At 38.8% G+C, this 17,971-nt stretch overlaps 2 protein-coding genes across 2 annotated transcripts; one reads left to right on the forward strand and one right to left on the reverse strand.

Moving 5' to 3' along the window:
- Positions 1-4,417: 4,417 nt before the first annotated feature.
- Positions 4,418-12,990, forward strand: LOC149382803 (putative disease resistance RPP13-like protein 1). Its single transcript, XM_089629643.1, has 13 exons — positions 4,418-4,602; positions 4,794-8,161; positions 8,291-8,355; positions 8,948-9,150; positions 9,216-9,389; positions 9,686-9,809; positions 9,905-10,055; positions 10,885-11,107; positions 11,200-11,337; positions 11,695-11,776; positions 11,872-12,143; positions 12,224-12,323; positions 12,514-12,990. Exon 2 carries the CDS (start codon positions 4,800-4,802, stop codon positions 8,145-8,147), a length of 3,348 nt encoding a protein of 1,115 aa, XP_089485769.1. The 5' UTR covers positions 4,418-4,602; positions 4,794-4,799; the 3' UTR covers positions 8,148-8,161; positions 8,291-8,355; positions 8,948-9,150; positions 9,216-9,389; positions 9,686-9,809; positions 9,905-10,055; positions 10,885-11,107; positions 11,200-11,337; positions 11,695-11,776; positions 11,872-12,143; positions 12,224-12,323; positions 12,514-12,990.
- A 1,535-nt stretch (positions 12,991-14,525) lies between these two features.
- Positions 14,526-17,171, reverse strand: EMB3126 (Ribosomal protein L1p/L10e family). The gene is made up of 7 exons (XM_089629462.1): positions 16,765-17,171; positions 16,128-16,307; positions 15,943-15,997; positions 15,724-15,851; positions 15,561-15,644; positions 14,982-15,107; positions 14,526-14,886 (listed from the first exon to the last, which is right to left on the reverse strand). The coding sequence occupies exons 1-7, from the start codon at positions 17,050-17,052 to the stop codon at positions 14,761-14,763; spliced, it is 987 nt and encodes a 328-aa protein (XP_089485588.1). The 5' UTR covers positions 17,053-17,171; the 3' UTR covers positions 14,526-14,760.
- Positions 17,172-17,971: the final 800 nt, after the last annotated feature.

Consider the following 17,971-nt stretch of genomic DNA (forward strand, 5'->3'; position numbering starts at 1 on the left):
ATTTTGGTATCGGAGCAAACGAGTACGATTTGGACGCCTCGAGTACGCACTCGTCTCGGGGATGAGCTATGAAGACGGTCCGACCAAAGCCGAACAAGACGAGCGAAACAACGATCGATTGATCACGGACCACTTGAACGGCGTTGTCGGAAGCAAGTTGAGCGCGTTGATCAACGCGTTCACCATATGTCGAAGCCCTGACGATGCGTTCAAGCTCGGGCTGCTCGTATTCGTCTATGGGTATCTTCTAGGGCAGCCGGCCAACAAAGCCATCGAAGAAAGGTGGCAGAAATTTATATACATCATTCAAGACCTCCCCTTCTTCTTCAAGATGCCTTGGGAAAATTTGAGTTGGGCGGAGACGTATTCCAGCCTCTCGGTGAACCTAAGGCGTTATCACGAGACGCTGCAAAAGAAGTTGAAGGATAAGCCGGACGTGGCACAGAAAGAGGCCAAGTACACATTGACGGGTAATCTCCATACCCTTCATTACTGGGCGTACGAGGCTATCCCAGAGATCGGGATTAGGTTCGGGTCGAACCAGGGGATTCGTGTGCCAAGGATGCACTCGTGGTCTAATAATGTGATCATAATGGGCAAAGACATCGAGGCCGTCCTGAATAAAAAAACGGTAACTTTTTATTATTTAATGTTTATTAGTGTATTTTACATTATTTTGGAATATTGGTAACGTTTATTAATGTATTGTAGGTGGGTGTTCTTCAAATGCTGAGACCAAGGGCACCAGAGAAAGAATTTTTCACTCTCCTCGAGACACAGACGAGCAAATGTCTATATCTCATAGACGTCGAGGGAGAAGATGCGACAGAGCCGCGAGATATCGAAGAAGAAATAGATCGAGTCGCGACTGTTGCAGAAGATGCCATCGTCGGAGACTCCGACGACGAACACGTATCAGACACTCCCGCAATGGGATCGAGGCCCACACCGACCACTCCCCCAATGGGATCGAGGCCCACACCGACCTCTCGCGCCGACATTCCCGAGCCCTTTGTCATAACACGGGAAATGTGGGAAGAAATGCGAGCTTCCCAAGAACAACTGCGAGCGTCCCAAGAACAAATGCTGCAGTCACAAGGGATAATCTTACGTGCTCTTAGCACGACCGGCCGTAGAGCTGAGCGCATCAGGGATAACCAGGTTAGATTTAAATAAAGTTATATTTAAATCAATTTAACGTTTTAGAGTTGAGTTTAAATTTAATTTAACGTTTTAAAGTTGAGTTTAAATTTAATTTAACGTTTTAGAGTTAAGTTTAAATATAATTTAACGTTTTAAAGTTGAGTTTAAAATTTATTTTAACGTTTTAGAGTTATGTTTAAATATAATTTAACGTTTTAAAGTTGAGTTTAAATTTTATTTTAACGTTTTAGAGTTGAGTTTAAATTTAATTTAACATTTTAGAGTTAAGTTTATATTTAATTTAACGTTTTAGAGTTAAGTTTAAATTTAATTTAACGTTTTAAAGTTAAGTTGAAATTTCATTTTACTTTACTTTAATTTAACGTTGTAAAGTTAAGCTTAAATTTAATTTAACGTTTTAGAGTTAAGTTTAAATTTTATTTTAACGTTTTAGAGTTAAGTTTAAATTTTTGTGACAAATTTAAATTTCGTGACATATTTTATTACTTTGACTTTCAGCTTGCTATGTGGAAGAGGCTGAACATTTTGTTCGAGGACGCAACGGGCTTGCCTGGGGGTGATATTCCCACGACCCAAGCTGATGGTCGTCCTAAACGTCGGACCCCTCCTCCTCCTCCTCCTCCGGCGGCTAGTCAAAAGCCGGCGACTTCATCGCACGAGCCGTCTTCTTCGCATCGCAAGTCATCGAAGAAGTCGAAGAAGCCGTCTTCTACGCATCGCGAGTCGTCGAAGCGATCGGAGATCAGGCCGGTGACTTCGCCCAGGTTGTCGACGTCTTCGTCGAGTCCTCGTAGAGAAGACGTCATTCCGGATAAGCAACCCCGCTCACAACTCCGCTTAAAAGAAAAAGCCACACGGCACAGCTTACTCCGCCACGTCCAGATCGGCAAGTGCGACAGAAGTCGTCGCGTTGGGCCGATTTCACTGATCCGACGAGCCCTTAGTATTCAGAAAAGCCGATCCCCAAGTTCAAGCCGTTGAAGGACGCAAAGCAAAAAGAGTTTGATAATTTCGTTAAGTGGGTGCGGACAAAAAAGTGGGATGACAAGTTCATGGAGTCTGCTCGCCTGAAGACATACGACGGAGACACGAATTTCTTCGACACGATATTGACAGAAACCAGATGGCTACGTGATTCGGTACGTTATTAATTATATAATTTAACTTTCCCTATCAATTTAAAATAACGCTATATGTTTGTAATGTCTCAGCATATTGATGCTATAATTCACATGATTCGGGCTCGCCAACGAGCTCTCGACGGATATCGGCAAGATGTCCGAATCATGGATGGTCGGTGGGTCCAGCACGTGTACGGCTGATTCACAAAGGAAGAAGCGAACATCAAGAAGGCCATCGAGCTGGGGACAGAGCCCGAACCCGTGGACTGGGACTTGAGGGAAACTATTACCTTGATGACTGGGTATAGGGACACCGATATTTTGCCTTGGGATGGTGCTCGCGAGATCCTGTTCGTCGTGAACTTCAAGAACATTCATTGGTTCACATTTCGGATCGACATCGAGGCTTGGACCATTACCGTCCTCGACTGCCAAAAGGATCTTATGCAGTCGTCGAATAATAAAAAGGACTTCACGGAGATGATGGAGGTACGTAAAATGTTATGTTATTCACAATTATTACCTTTATTTGTGGTTAATTAAATTATAAGGGTTACTTAACATTGTTAAAATGTTTATTATTCAGACTTAGAGTCGAGCATTTGCTAGGGTTGTGGCCATAGGTGGCTTCTTCAAGAACCATGCTAGCTCTTACCGGGAGAGTGAGCAGAATGAAATTAAGTTCACTTACCCGTCGTGGCTCGTCGATGAAAATGTCCCACAATGTGCATACAGGTAAACATGTTGACATTTTTTGTTACAAGTTTTTTGACAAGTTTATTGAACATTTTTTGACAAGTTTTAAATTTGTTTTTTTTTTACAAGTTATGGGATTCAATTTTTTTTTTTACAAGTTTGTTTATTTTTTGACAAGATTTTTTACAAGTTCTTTTAAAAAAGTTTTTTTGACTAGTTAATTGAACTTTTTTTGACAAGTTTTAAATAATTATGTTTTTATTGATAAGTTATTTTAGAAGTTTGTTTTTTTTTTTACAAGTTATGATATTCAACTTTTTTTGAAAAGTTATTTTACAAGTTTGTTTATTTTTTGACAAGATTTTTTTATTAGATGAATAAACAAACAATTAAATACACTCCCTCATCCGACTAACAAAATAACGATTTTACCCTTATTTACTAGAACACGTGCGTTCCACGTGATTATTTAACTGACGATTGGGCATCTTTTTTGACGGAAGGACCAAACTACTACTTTTTTATATAACAAGGGGTTAACAAATAGTTTTAAAAAGATAGGGGGCATTTTGCAGTAAGGCCATAAATCAGGGGGCAAATATACAATTTCTTCTATTCTGTATTGCCTTTGTTGACTTCCTTCACTGCCATACTTTGCTTAAAATTCACAGCTCTAATATTTTGGCAAGACATCTTTAGAAAATTTATCTTAATGTTCAATTATATTAGGGGTTTTCTTTCATTACGAGTAAGTTAGTGGGAGTTTTCACATTACAATTTTTTTTGTTTAATTATTATCAATTTTTTTTTATCTTTTTTTGTTTTGTTTATCAGACTCTTAGCTGATTTATAAATCAATTTATTGTTGCTTCAATGCTTTTACTTTTTTTTAGAGGAGCTTTTTTACTTTTTTATTTCATAAAAAAACCACATTAGTTTATTTTTTCTATTCAAATTTAGTACATGACGTGGACAGCCGACAGTCCATGCATTATTGTTTCCGCGTGAAAGGAAAAGACAAAAAAGCAAAAGTAAAAATCATCTCTCTAATATTTTGCATAGCCTTTGTTGACCTTCTCTACTGCCATACTCTGCTGAGTTTGCTCACAATTTCGTTGCTGTTTGCTCCCAATGATCTAATTAACGTTGATGTCAAACATAGTTTTCAATGTTCGGTTTACTGTCATTTGAAATCAGACAATGAAGAGGACCTCTAAAAAAATGAATCCATATTCAGGTTTTCTGTTCTCATTAAGAATCCTCCCATTGACTCAACAGTTTGACTCGACAGTATTTTTAACCCTTGTGTATACATGTGTGTGCCTTGACGCATTTAATATGTTTTATTTTTTGCTCAAAATGACGCATTTAATTTAATGTGAATGAAGATAATTGGAACCTATTCTTTCATACCTCATTGCATTATTGTTTCCGCGTGAAAGGAAAAGACAAAAAAGCAAAAGTAAAAATCAACATCTCATTGCATTGCTCTAATATTCTGCATAGCCTTTGTTGACCTCCTCCACTGCCATTCTTTGCTCACAATTCCATTGCTCTTTGCTCACAATTCCGTTGCTGAGAATTCTAGAAATCATCTTCTGAAAAACAACCCCATCTCCATGTGAGTCTTTTGTTTATTTTTTATTTATTTGTAAATATTGTATATAGTTCTATAAATTTTATTTTATTGTTTTGGTAGTTTGATAAGAAGGCAACTTTGGAATAAAAAATTAGTTACTCTATAAATATTGTCTTACTTCTGATTTTATATATATATTGTAAAGTAGAGAACCCTTGATCTGTTGTTGGCAGTTAGACATGGCTGAGTTGATTGGAGGAGCTCTTCTCTCTGCTTTTCTTCAAGTCTTGTTTGATAGGTTGGCTCCGAAAGAGATCCCAGCCATCTTGTTCCGTGGAAACCAGCCCGTTGTTGATGTTTTGGGTGATCTGAGGAACGTCGTGAGGTCAGTGACAAAGCTGGTCGACGATGCAGAGGAAAAGCTGATCACTGACAATAATGTCAGGGAGTGGCTGGATGACCTCCAAGACATGGTGTATCGCACCGATGACTTGGTTGCTACCATGAACAACGAAGCTCAGAGGCTTGAGCTGAAACCTCACCAGCCTTGTTGTTTGAGTATCCCAAGTGGTTTGTTCACTATTGGATTTGATAGCATGGTCAAGAATGAAGCTACGGAGATCCTTCGTAGATTCAAGAGTCTTTTAGACCAAAAGGATAATCTTGGTCTGAGAGACGGTCTTGGAGAAATGCCTTCCTATCAAAGGCCACCCACTCCGTTGGTTGAAGAATCTAGCGTTTACGGAAGGAAAGATGATAAAGAGGTCATTGTTGACTTGTTGCTCTCCGGAGATGGCGATGAGGAAAAGTTATCAGTCATTCCGATTGTGGGGATGGGTGGTATTGGAAAAACCACCCTTGCTCAGCTCGTTTATGACGATGATAAGGTCAATGATCATTTTGATCTAAGAGCATGGGTGACGGTATCAGATGATTTCGACATCTATAAGATTACAAAACTAATCTTGGAAAAGGTCACATCGCAAGAGTGTCGTTCAGAAGAGTTGTTTGAGATCCAACAGAAACTAAGGGATTCCTTAAGAGGGAAGAAATTTCTTATGGTTCTTGATGATGTTTGGAATGAGAATTATATTCTCTGGGACTCTTTGAAGAGCTCTTTTGAATCTGGAGCAGAAGGATGTAAGATCATTGTGACAACACGAAGCACAATAGTCGCCTCTCATATGGCAATTGGAAAGACAACTACTTATCAGTTAACTGATTTGTCGTCTGAAGATTGTTGGCTGTTATTTTCACGCCATGCTTTCAGAAACAACGAAGACGTTCATGCACATCAAGATTTGCAAGCGATTGGCAAAGAGATAGTGAAGAAGTGCAAAGGCCTGCCTTTAGCTATCAAATCTCTTGGCGGTTTATTACGTTCCGAACGAAATCCAAAGAATTGGGAAAACATTCTCGAAAGTGATGTGTGGAATGAGTTGTATAGTAAAGAAAAAAGCATCCTCCCCGCTTTGTGGTTGAGTTATCGCCGTATGCCTACACATCTAAAACGATGTTTCTCTTATTGCTCAATCTTTCCGAAAGACTATGAGTTTAAGAGAGACAGGATAATCATGTTGTGGATGGCTGAAGGATTTTTGCAGAGTGATAAGAAAGCTATGAAAATGGAGAAAGTTGGAGAGGAGTACTTGGAAGATCTCGTTTCAAGGTCATTGTTTCAGAAGTCGAGTAAAGATGACTCAATTTTCCTCATGCACGACCTTGTTCACGATTTAGCCATGTTCGTATCCCGTGGATTTTGTTTCAGGGTTGATAAAATAAATGACTTGGACAGCCTTCAAAGTCATACTCGGCACCTCTCATTTAGCACAGAGACTAAAGATTTTGGGCTTATACGCAAGGCTAAGTATTTGCGCACCTTTATCGGATTAGATAAACAGTCCTATTTAGTCTGTCCTGACAAAACCTTTACGACATCGCGAAGGTACTTAAGAGTGCTTGGTATAGGTGATTCAATCTCTAATTCAATTAAGAGTTTGATACATTTGAGGTACTTGGAGTTATCTAACTCTAATATTAGGGAGTTGCCTGCTACAATATGTAGTTTGTACAACTTGCAGACCTTGTTGCTATCAGAGTGTCGGAGTCTTACGACATTGCCAAAGAACATGGAAAGGCTAATCAATTTGCGGCATCTGGATATTTATGGCACAGCTATAAAAGAAATGAACTTCCAAATAAAAAATATGAAGTCTTTGCTGACATTGAGTAAAATAGTTGTTGGCTGTGGAGATAGGGGGATTAATATTAAAGAATTGAAACATGTTCAGCCTTTCATGGGAAGACTTGAGATTTGGAGTATTGAAAATGTGGGTGATGCGAATGAGGCTTTGGAGGCTGATTTGAAGAATAAGAAGGGCATTACGGATCTACGTTTGCAATGGAGTGAAGAATCTGCCGGCGATGCAAATAGTTCGGAGAGAGAGAGAGAAATATTGGAATCACTTCGGCCTCATACAAATGTGAGTAATCTCAAAATCGAGTATTACAGAGGCACGATATTTCCAGATTGGGTGGGACATGATTCATTTTCCAACATAGTAGAGATTTGCCTAGAGAATTGTAGAAGTTGTTTCTGTTTGCCTCCGCTGGGACAATTGCCATGCCTCAAAGACCTTAGAATATGGGGGTTTGATAGCGTGGTGAGTGTGGGTGATGAGTTGTACGGTGGCAGCAGTACTAGTGGCACCTCTTTCAGATCCTTAGAAACATTAATAATATGGGATATGCCACAGTGGAAGGAGTGGTCATTTGGTGGAGATGGCACACTAGTTTTCCCCAGGCTGAGGGATCTATCCTTACGTGGATGTCCGGAGTTGAAGATGAGCTTACCAAACACGTCGGATGCTTGTCATGTACACCCCGACTCTCTCTCTAAACTAGAACATCTTTGCATAGGGTATTGCGAAAAGCTTTTGGAGTGTGATCTACGCAGACTCCCATCACTGAAACACTTAGATATCTGGGGTTGGAAAGGGGATTCGTTTCCTGGTGATGGAATATTGCTCCCCACCACTCTGGCTAAGATTGGGATCTGGGATTGTAGGAATCTGTTGGCCCTAAACGGCGAGGCCTTTCAACAACTCACCAACCTTATGGAGTTGACCATCCATTGTTGGAAAGGGGATTCGTTTCCTGGTGATGGAATATTGCTCCCCACCACTCTGGCTAAGATTACTATCCGGTTTAGTAGCAATCTGTTGGCCCTAAACGGCGAGGCCTTTCAACAACTCACCAACCTTAAGGAGTTGAGGATTTGGGGTTGGAAAGGGGATTCGTTTCCTGGTGATGGAATATTGCTCCCCACCACTCTGACTGAGATTAGTATCTATGACAGTAGCAATCTGTTGGCCCTAAACGGTGAGGCCTTTCAACAACTCACCAACCTTAAGAAGTTGACCATTTGGGGGTGCAATCACCTTCAGTGTTTGCCGGAACAAGGCTTGCCCGCTTCTCTCTCTGTTTTAAGAATCGAGGGATGCCATCCATTGTTGAAGCAACGGTGTGAGAAAGATAAAGGCCAAGATTGGCATAAGATTGCCCACATCCCGGACGTCGATATATAAAAATTTCGTTAAAGGTAAATTATTCTTTTATTATTATTATTTTTTTAATTTTTCTGATAAATTATGTGCATTTTACTCTTACTACTACTGACGCTCTAGTGCTGGTTATGATTCGTACACTACTTCGTTGTCCCTTTGCATAGTGATATGGTTCTTGAGGTCAACCTTCGAGCACGTGATGTCGACGATCCTCACCATTAGCGATAAGGTTTGTGCAATTGATTTTGAACTGTTATAATTACATTTGACCTGCTTGGTCTGGGAATTGAAGGATGGGAATGGTAAAATGTTAGGTTTACGAGCTTAAGAACTGGGTTTATCAATTGGGTATCTTCTGTATATAGTGATTATTTTAATTGGACTCGTCAATTGTCGTTTTTGGAAGCAAGTATGGGTTTACTTAAGTGTTTTTGTTGAATTGATTGAGTTTTGTTTTGAAGTTCAGGTTACATATAAAGCTGAGAAACTTACAGGGTATTTTAAGTTACGAAGTGAAGGATTGAAATTAGGAAAACAGTAAGACCATCTTGAACATAGATATTTATTTTACAAGGAAATTTTCGAACTGTGAGTGAGTATAGTGAATTATTAGGTGTGGACAGAAGAAAAGAAACTTATGGTTTTATATGGTGTTTTCTCTTCAGACAGATTTTAGGCCGTAATTCGTAGCCAAGGAGTTCACTCTGTATATTCCCAGCCAATCAGAGCAGCAATATCATTGTATCATCTGGATCTTAATGTAAAATATATTTTCCAGTCTTTAGTTCTGTTAATCACTCTTTATCTTTGGTGATGATCAGGTGGTTGTTGGACCCAAAACTTGTTGATGGAAGAAAGCTGTCAAGATTGAATCTTTCATGCTGTTACTGCAACAAAATGATTGTGTGCGTCTTGATTCTGATGATCGGTGACTTATCATCGATTAGCCTCGTGGATTGTATTTAAAATGCCTCGCGGCTCATAGAATGCCATGTGGACTTGGTTCTGTACCGAGATTTATCAGGTATGTAGGCCTTTGTGGAAATATATATCATCAAGGTTTTATGATCATTACTAATCGGCTAAAAGGTAAAGTACGACAGCTTATTCAGATCGAGTTCATGCAAAGGCTCGAGATTTTGTGTCCAATGGAGGAAAATCTTGATGAAGGCTTTGCTGAGGAGGCATTAATGGGATCATTCTCTCGGGACTGGAAAACATATTGCTTCGAACCGGTCAAGCTTAATCCTCATTTCTTTGAAGGTGAATTACATTTTATTTTTCTTTTCATGGTATTCTTACAACATATACTTCATTGATTTGACAATGATGCTGTGCTGTGGTCCTTTTTTTTTTGCTCACAACGTGCTGTGGTCCATGTTTCACCTTGTCATTTTTATTCATTTCTGTGGTCTCTTCTTAACTTACTATTTTTTTTTTGTATACAAATTACAATTTATCTTAAGTAGATGTTTTACAAAGAAGTGCTTCATTTTGGCTAGCTATTTGTAGGAACATACAGAGTAATAACTGTGGATCATTCTCTCTTTAACATACAGAGGTTCAGCCATTCACAGAGTGCCACTTGGACGACACTCAGTCAGCACTGTCGACGAGATGCCCGTCGTTTTTTTTATGGTCTGAACATTTACATACCATAGTCTTTGCTCTTTTGGTTCATAGGTAAAGTGCATTGGCTTATTTAGAACAGCTTGTATGTTTAACGGTTAAGTCGGTTACCCAACGGTTTTTAATGTTTATTTTTTAATCTTTTTAAGAAAACATCACCGCATACTTTTCTTTTGCAAAAAGACGATTCTGATCGGTGTCGACCATCACCAATTGCCTTGGTGGATAGCAAATAAAGTCTCAGCTCTATCTATCAGGTACGAAAGATTTCGTATGGTCTCTGAACATATCATCTATCAGGTACATGATCATTGTGATTATCATTGTCGTAATTTTGTTTGTTTACGAAGTGGTGCCTATCACATTGCTAATCTGAACAAGTAGAAGGAAGAAAGCCCGGCATCAAGATGATTGTGTACTGAACACAGAGAATGGTGAGACAGACGTCGATGATCTTTGATGATAGTGATGCTGACCCGACACCACATCCCTGAAGTCGAAAGTTTATCAAGATTTCCTTAAAAGGTAAAATGATAGTTTTTTTTTTTTTGTTTTTCTTATAAAGTATGGCATGGTATGTTATATATTTTCCTTTTCTTATAGATTTTTTTGGACAGACTTTTTTCGTAATAAATTATCTCAGGTTGATGCTTTACATCGCTCGTAGTACTTCTTTGGCATAAGTACATTGCCATCCTGGTAATTGATTTTGTATTCTTGCTGATATAGTTAATTTTAGTACATGGTATTCTGACGTTCCACTTGTATTTTCTCATCCGTTAAATTCCATACACTCTGATGTATCCGTTTTTTTTCAAGATTTCAATAAAGGTATAGTGATAATTTTTTTTTTCCCTTAAAAAATATGATATGGTATGTTATTTATTTTCTGTTTCATATAGATTTTTTGGACGGACTTTTTTCTTCTTATAATAATTAACTCAAGTTGATGCTATACATCGCTCTTAGTACTTTCTTTGGCATAAGTACATAGCTGCTGCCCTTTTGAGTGTTTGTATATTCTCGCTGATAAAGGTGATTAGCTTACATATAATTAATCTCATATTCATCTTGCATTTTCTCGTCTCCTTAATTCCATACACTCTTATATATCTTTGGTCATGATCAGTAACATCATTTATTTGGAGCCAAAAGTGGCTTGGAATGGAATTGGTTGAAGAACGCTGTCAAGATTCAAACTTCCCCGCTGATTTCCCGACAAGATATTATTGTGTACACGAAATCATTGTACAAAGGTGGGTGAGAAGAAATTGGAGACTGGCGACGAGGCTTTCACACACATATTCTAAGATCAAAATAGAGCCTCGTATCATGAGAATTCACTAAAGGAGGTAACTTTTTTTTTTCTTTCTTTCTTTCAAAGCTAATGTTCTGGTTGTCGGATCATATTGTTTCATTGACTTATTATCAATTGTTTTTGAAGGTCATATTATCAACCAGTAGTCCAATCCTTGGATCCGACCATGTGGAAGAAACTGAAGCTTTCCTCAACCTTTCTGTTAGCTGTCTTCTTTGGAAGCAATTGAGACACCACCTTTTCTAGAAGAACATTGCTGAACTGGTAAGGGTTCTATGTTTAGTTTAGCTATGATAGCTTAGTAAAGAGCCTACGGAAAAGAATTTAATTTCTTCGAGGACCCTGTTTTATATCGATTCAATCTTGTTCTTGAAAAAAGAGAGAATATTCTTGTGTTTGTGTATTCTTGCTGATCTAGTAAATTAGCGTACATAATGTTATATTTAACTTGTATTTTCTCGTCTTTAATTCCATTCACTCTTACCTGAGGTATTGGAACTAATGATCTTACTCTTGAATTATTGAAAAATGAGCTTTGGGTTGTACAACTTACAGATCTTGTTACTGTCCTTATGTCATAATTTTGGAAATGAGAAATTGGATTTTCGGGTTTCTGATCAGATTTCCAAAGAAGGCTATTCAATCACTCATTATCCATCCGCTTCACATTTCTCTCATTGGTTCACAAAACCGCTCTCCAAAGGTAAACTACATGAAATTTAACTCGTCGGTCTTATATTTGGCATATCCAAGAGACCTTCATTTCGGAGTTGTGTCAAATGGGTAATCACTTTGCAGAGGATATGTGAGATTTATCAACAAATTCCAGAAGTGGTTGAGAGCTTTGGAGTGGACACAAGAGAATACAGATATGTGCCGATTGAGAATAATGTTGTGATGTGAACTGCAAGTATATATTTTTCTCAACTTGAATTCCATTCACTCTCTTACCTTTGGTGATGATCAAGTAGTTGGACCCAAAAGCAGCTCAAAAACTTGTTCATGGAAGAAAGCTGTCGAGATTTAAACTTCTATGCCAATTCCACTAAATACCTAATGCCTCATCTCAGGTATGACCTTTCTTAACATGGTCTATGAACATTTGAGCATCTTCTTTGTAGTTAATCGCTCTCTTGGATTACATGTAAAGTTGATGGCGTATTCAGACAATTTGGATCAGAAGAAGAAGCCAAAGTCGAGGTGCTTATTCAGAGATACTGCAATCTGCATAGCAAAACATAGCTTCCCTGGTGAGTGCGTTTTATCTCTATGGACCCTGCTTGATCTTGATTCAATCTTGATTTTGAAAGAAAAGAGAATCTTGTGTTTGTATATTCTAGCTTGTATAATTAATTAGCATACATAATAATGTCACATTAAACTTGTATATTATCCTCTCTTTAACTCCATTTACTCATATATATCTTTGGTCATTATCAGAGACATCATTTAGCTGGAGCCAAAAATGGCTTGGAACGGAACTGACGGAAGAAAAAGCCGTCGAGATTCCAACTCGTGCGATCATTTGGATTAAAGGAGTTGTATATGGAATTAGCTCAATCCTCGGGGCAAATGGAATTGGAAGAAGCCGAAGCGCCAAACACAGAAAATGAAAGCCTTGAGGAAAAACAATGGAATCATGGTTCTAACTCAGGACCAAGAAGATAATTACAATATATAATCAATGATGAGATGTTGAGTGGGTGCCAACCTAGTTGGGATGTGCTCAATGTCTCACATAATATCATTTTTTTTATAATAAATAAGTCCATATTGATGACGATGCTGACCCGACTACAATGGAATGATCACAGATTTATCTTTCTCTTAGGACCCGAAAATATATTGTACGGATTGATAGAACCAGGAGGTTCTTCTTTATTTAAGAATATGTTTCAATATTACTTATTTCGTCGCTGGGTTGTCATTTAATCTCAAGACTATCAAGGGTGGTCCCTACCTGTAGAAGAATGACTTGGATAATGACTCGGGTTTTCCTTCACAACATCATCGGCGCTGAACTCGGGTGCTTTCCATGAATAAGGAACGATAGGTGATCCGATCATCGGAGGCTCATGCTGACATTGACCCGATGGTTCACAATGACCCGTTGGTACCGTAAACGTTTCCATAAATTCTTCATATTCTTCGGGAGTGGCGAATTCTTCAAATTCTTCACCTCTACCATTGTTATCTCCGTCATATCCGTCACTATTCTCTTCATCACCATCGCTACCTTCGTTTTCATCACCTTCGCGACCTTCGTTTTCATCACATTCGCCATCTTCGTATTCATCACCATTGTGTCCATCATATTCGTCACTGTTGTGATTACAATCTCTATCACGCCTGTATACTTCGTCACCGTTTTCGACACCCTTGTACTCGTTAAACAAGTCATCGTCACAGCCACCGTCTTTGTTTTCAATTATAAAATCATTTTGTCGATCCTCGATAACAAGAGTATTCCGTCTCTTCTTCGGTTCATTGCGAGACATCATTCCAACTTCCACATCTTTCCCTTTACATACTCCTCGATACGCAATAGGTGCAATGATCTGTTTCGGTTTTAAACTTACACAAAGTGAAAATCTATTACGATATTTGTGCTTCATAAAATGCGAAACATCACCATTGTCCTTCAATACGGCACGACCCAGCGGAATTGTACCGACTGTGTATGGGACTTCGAGTTTTAATTCGAATGCGAATCTGTCTAACTCGAACTTCTCGTATAACAAATCTACTTACTCCGTGTACGTTACCTCTTTCGAAACTACGAATGCACGAAATTCTACATTGGTGAAAACCCATTGGTGTCCTTCCTTCTCCCAAGTGCCGTTAATCATGCCAAAAACTGCAAAAAACAATCAAACTATGCAAAATTAGCTTATATATCGTACAGAATCGTACAGCATCGTACATCATCGTACAGCATCGTACAGCATCGTACATAATCTTACAGCATCGTACATCATCGTACAGCATCGTACAGCATCGTACAGAATCGTACAGCATCGTACAGACATGCATCGTACAACATCGTACAGAATCGTACAGCATCGTACAGAACGCAATTTTTTTTCTAAATTTCATCGTACAAAAAGTTAAATCTCATCCTACCACATCGTATACCATCGTACAAACAAGTTAAACCCAGATTTTGGACTTTGTTTTCAGATCTTATTGATTTTTTTTGCTACATTCTATCATATACAATCATAAACTTTGTAAAAATGATTAAGTTAGTAATCTTACTCATGATTCTTTTGAAACCCGCTTAAGTAGAGAGGATTGAAGTGTGATTGAAATGATAAAAATGGAGTGTGAGAAATGTATAGGGTTCAGAGGTATTTTTGTCCGATTTTGGGTCAAAAGTCCATATTTAGATATTTTTAAACATTATGGTCTAATCTTGATATTTAATGGCTTATTAAGCCCAATTAATGAAATTTCTCTAACTATAATTATAATCGTAATTATAATAATAATAAACATTTAAAGTACATGGATGTTTTTCATTCTGTAGAAGACAGTTGTATCTGTAAAGCAGTCCTCAAATAAAGATACAACACCAAAAAGGTCTTCATTTCTTCTGTGATCCTAGCCTCTCTTCTACAACAAACTCAACTAAACAATCAATTTGCAAGCACAAACAAATTTACAGGTGTAATAATACACTCATTATCAAGGCTTGTAGTCGAGCATTTCCCGTATGTTTAACCGAATCGACGGTCCCATCGATGAGCACACGTGTGCACTTTTCCAGTATACCCCTTTCGCCCCCGGTGGCTTGTTTGTTTCCACAGATTTCTGTCGTGTTATATAATTAACAAACGAGTTGGTATATTTATTCAGCGCATAATATTTGGAAAAAAAAATTAAGCGCAACGGAGAACAGAACATACTATTGCGGCGAGCAAGTTGGCAATAAGATCTTCTTCGGAGAAGTCGGCTTTTCCGAAAGGCAAGTGAACTATCCCAGTTTTGTCTGCCCGGAACTCGACCTTTCCTTGCTTGAACTCTGCTATAGCCTTAAAAAAAAAAAAAAAAAAATTACTTCGATTTTAGTTGATGTTGCAGATTAAGTTCAAGACATTTTTTCTTCTTTTTACCTTGAGCGAGCAACATTCTGGTCTCTTAACTTAAGTAGCTTCTTAATTTATTAAAAAGAAATAACTGAATTTTGTTCTCCTGGCCCTAAAAAACCACTACATAAAAAAAAATACTACAGAATTTGAATTTTTAGAGTATGATTTTATTATCTATCGATACTTTTTAGAAGTATAATCACGGTACTCGTGTAAATACGTGTTGGTAAGTGTTGGAATTTCATCACAACAAAAAAATGCTACAAAGTCAATAGTTCGAGGACCATTCTGATTCAAATATTAGTGTACCAACCATCATTGCAACAACAGTTCATGGAAGGAAAAAAAAAAAAACATTTTTTATTTTATTTTATTTCTAAATGTTGTAAAGCGTACCTGAGGTATATTAGGTGTCACGGTCCCGGCTTTGGGGTTGGGCATGAGACCTCGCGGTCCCAATATTTTTCCGAGCGCCGCAACCTGAGACAATCAATCAAGTAATGTCATTGGATTCCACGGAAAGATCGCATCTTTAACGGCACGGAATCGAATAACTTACCTTGGGCATCATATCCGGAGAAGCAATTAACTTGTCGAATTCCATAAACCCTCCTTTGATCTGCTCTATCAAATCTTCTCCCCCGACTATATCCGCTCCCGCGTTCTTCGCCTCTTCAAATCTCTCACCTGCACATACAAAACTACAATCTCAGAGAGAGAACTAGAAAGATGAATCATGAATCATGATGTATAAATATATGTCAAGAAACTCAAGTACCTTGAGTGAGAACGGCAACTTTAACGACCTGTCCTGTTCCCTTTGGAAGATTCACCTAAGATAAAAACACCGAGAAAAATAAGAAGAGAGCAAAAACATACTCTCTCTCTCTCTCTCTCTCTCTCTCTCTCTCTCTCTCTCTCTCTCTCGGGATACAGTTTTTTTTTCTGGATATCAAAACTCACGGTTGCCCTAAGCTGTTGATCGTTGTATTTGGGGTCGATGTTGAGACGGAAATGAGCTTCGGCAGATTCGACGAACTTTGTGTTGGTCATTGACTTCAACAACGAGATCGCCGTCTTCACATCGTACTCTTGCTTCACTTCCCTCAGCTTCTGAATCTCCAAGAATCTCTTAGACCTTGTCTGAGACACACAAACTTCACTATCAACAACAACAATAACAACAACAACAACAACAACAACAACAAAGAATTGTTTGATTCAAACGTATTTCATGATAACCCAACTTCAATTATCCTCTAGTATTATACATAATCTTACATAAATCAGTTTATATTTTCATTTTTTCACTTATAAAAACCTATTTTTCATGGAAATTTTACGCCAAAATTTAGAGCCCTAGTCTACACAACGAATTTATGGTGAATATAGAAATTTCAGTACAAGGAAACCAAAATTGCTAGGCACATATACTGTCGAGTAAAAAAAAAGGCAAAATTTCCTGATAATGGAACCCCACAGCAGTAACGAAAGTCTAGAAATTCACACAGAAATGCAAATAAATCAATCGAAACAAACCACAAATCAATCTCTCATCTCACTTCAAAGATTCAATCTTTTTTTCTTGGTTTTGGCATACCCTATCTCTCTTGAGAAGCAGAGCGGCTTTCCCTTTTTTGGGCTTGCCAGACTCGGATTGCACCGGCGAGTCTCCGGCGTCGGCCACGTCGGCTTCGGCGGTCTCGGTTGCGACGGCGGAGACTGCCACGTGGCGGCGGAGGAGGGGAGAGGAGGAGTAGAGAGAGAAAGACCTGGGCTTGGGCTTGAAGGAGAGGAGAGAGGGAGTGACGTCTTGGGGGAGCACGGACGACGAGGCGTACGATAGCATGAGCGACGACGAAGGTGTGGCCGTACAGCTGGAAGCCATGGCTGTAAGCTTAGCTGGTTAGAGTGAGAGAGTCAGTCTCTCTGCAACACAAGAAATGCAAAGCCTTGTTCCTCTGCTTGCTTGTTATCTATCTAATCCAATTTCCTTGAATTTGGAATATATCAATAATAAATATATATCCATCATAAATTAAACAATATATAGTTTCCAAAAAATATATGATAATACAATAAATGGGGAAATTCCACAAATGTCTCGATTAAAGATGTGTAAATTTCTGAGAATCTCAAATTTTCGAAGATTCCACAAATACCTTTTTTTTTATGGGTTATATAGGTGAATAGCCATTTGGTTATAGAGCTATTGTTTTTAGCCAACCTTTTGTTAATTTCCAGTAAATAGCCACGCCCACCAATTAACAACTAATTAAAAGATCAAACAGACCTCAATAAATATCAAGCTCATTTTAAACTGAATAATAAAACATAATTACAAAGATTTGGTCATCATAATTGTCGCGTTATTTCTGTAAGCAAATTAAAATTCATTATTTTGTTGCTCCTCACTCTCTCCACAACCCACCCTATCCTCCGAAGCCACCACATCACTCCACCAACACCCTCCTCCTTCTCTCCCCGCCTCCTCGCCGCCGCCATCCTCGCCGACGACGATGACGAAGACGACAGAGAAGAACAAATCTCCGGCGGCGGAGAGAGTTGCGCGTACTCGCAGCCGATCATGGTCCTGGACGTGATCTGGAACCTCGCTTTCGTCCTCGTCTCGTTCTTCGTCCTCTTCTCGACGTTCCACGAGAAACCCTCGACGCCTCTCGGGCTTGGGTCTCTGGGTACGCCTTTCAGTGCGTTTTGCATGTGGGTTTCGTGTACTTCAATGATCGGAGGACCAGGAAATTCTCGGATCTCCTTGGATTCCCACCACCTGGGACTGATCTCGATCG

The sequence above is a fragment of the Urtica dioica genome, chromosome 10 (genome assembly GCF_054948205.1).
Source record: "Urtica dioica subsp. dioica isolate 48M chromosome 10, U.dioica_male_clone48M_v1_H2, whole genome shotgun sequence".
NCBI classification, from domain to species: Eukaryota; Viridiplantae; Streptophyta; class Magnoliopsida; order Rosales; family Urticaceae; genus Urtica; species Urtica dioica.

What these genes read in the sequence shown, in the direction of transcription:
- LOC149382803 (XM_089629643.1), top strand. Translation starts at nt 4,800, where the DNA reads ATGGCTGAGTTGATTGGAGGAGCTCTTCTCTCTGCTTTTCTTCAAGTC.
- EMB3126 (XM_089629462.1), bottom strand. Translation starts at nt 17,052, where the DNA reads ATGGCTTCCAGCTGTACGGCCACACCTTCGTCGTCGCTCATGCTATCG. An exon ending in ATCAACAGCTTAGGGCAACC is followed by an intron (nt 15,998 to 16,127) that starts GTGAGTTTTGAT and finishes TTTTTATCTTAG; the next exon opens with GTGAATCTTCCAAAGGGAAC. An exon ending in CCAACTTGCTCGCCGCAATA is followed by an intron (nt 14,887 to 14,981) that starts GTATGTTCTGTT and finishes ATAACACGACAG; the next exon opens with AAATCTGTGGAAACAAACAA.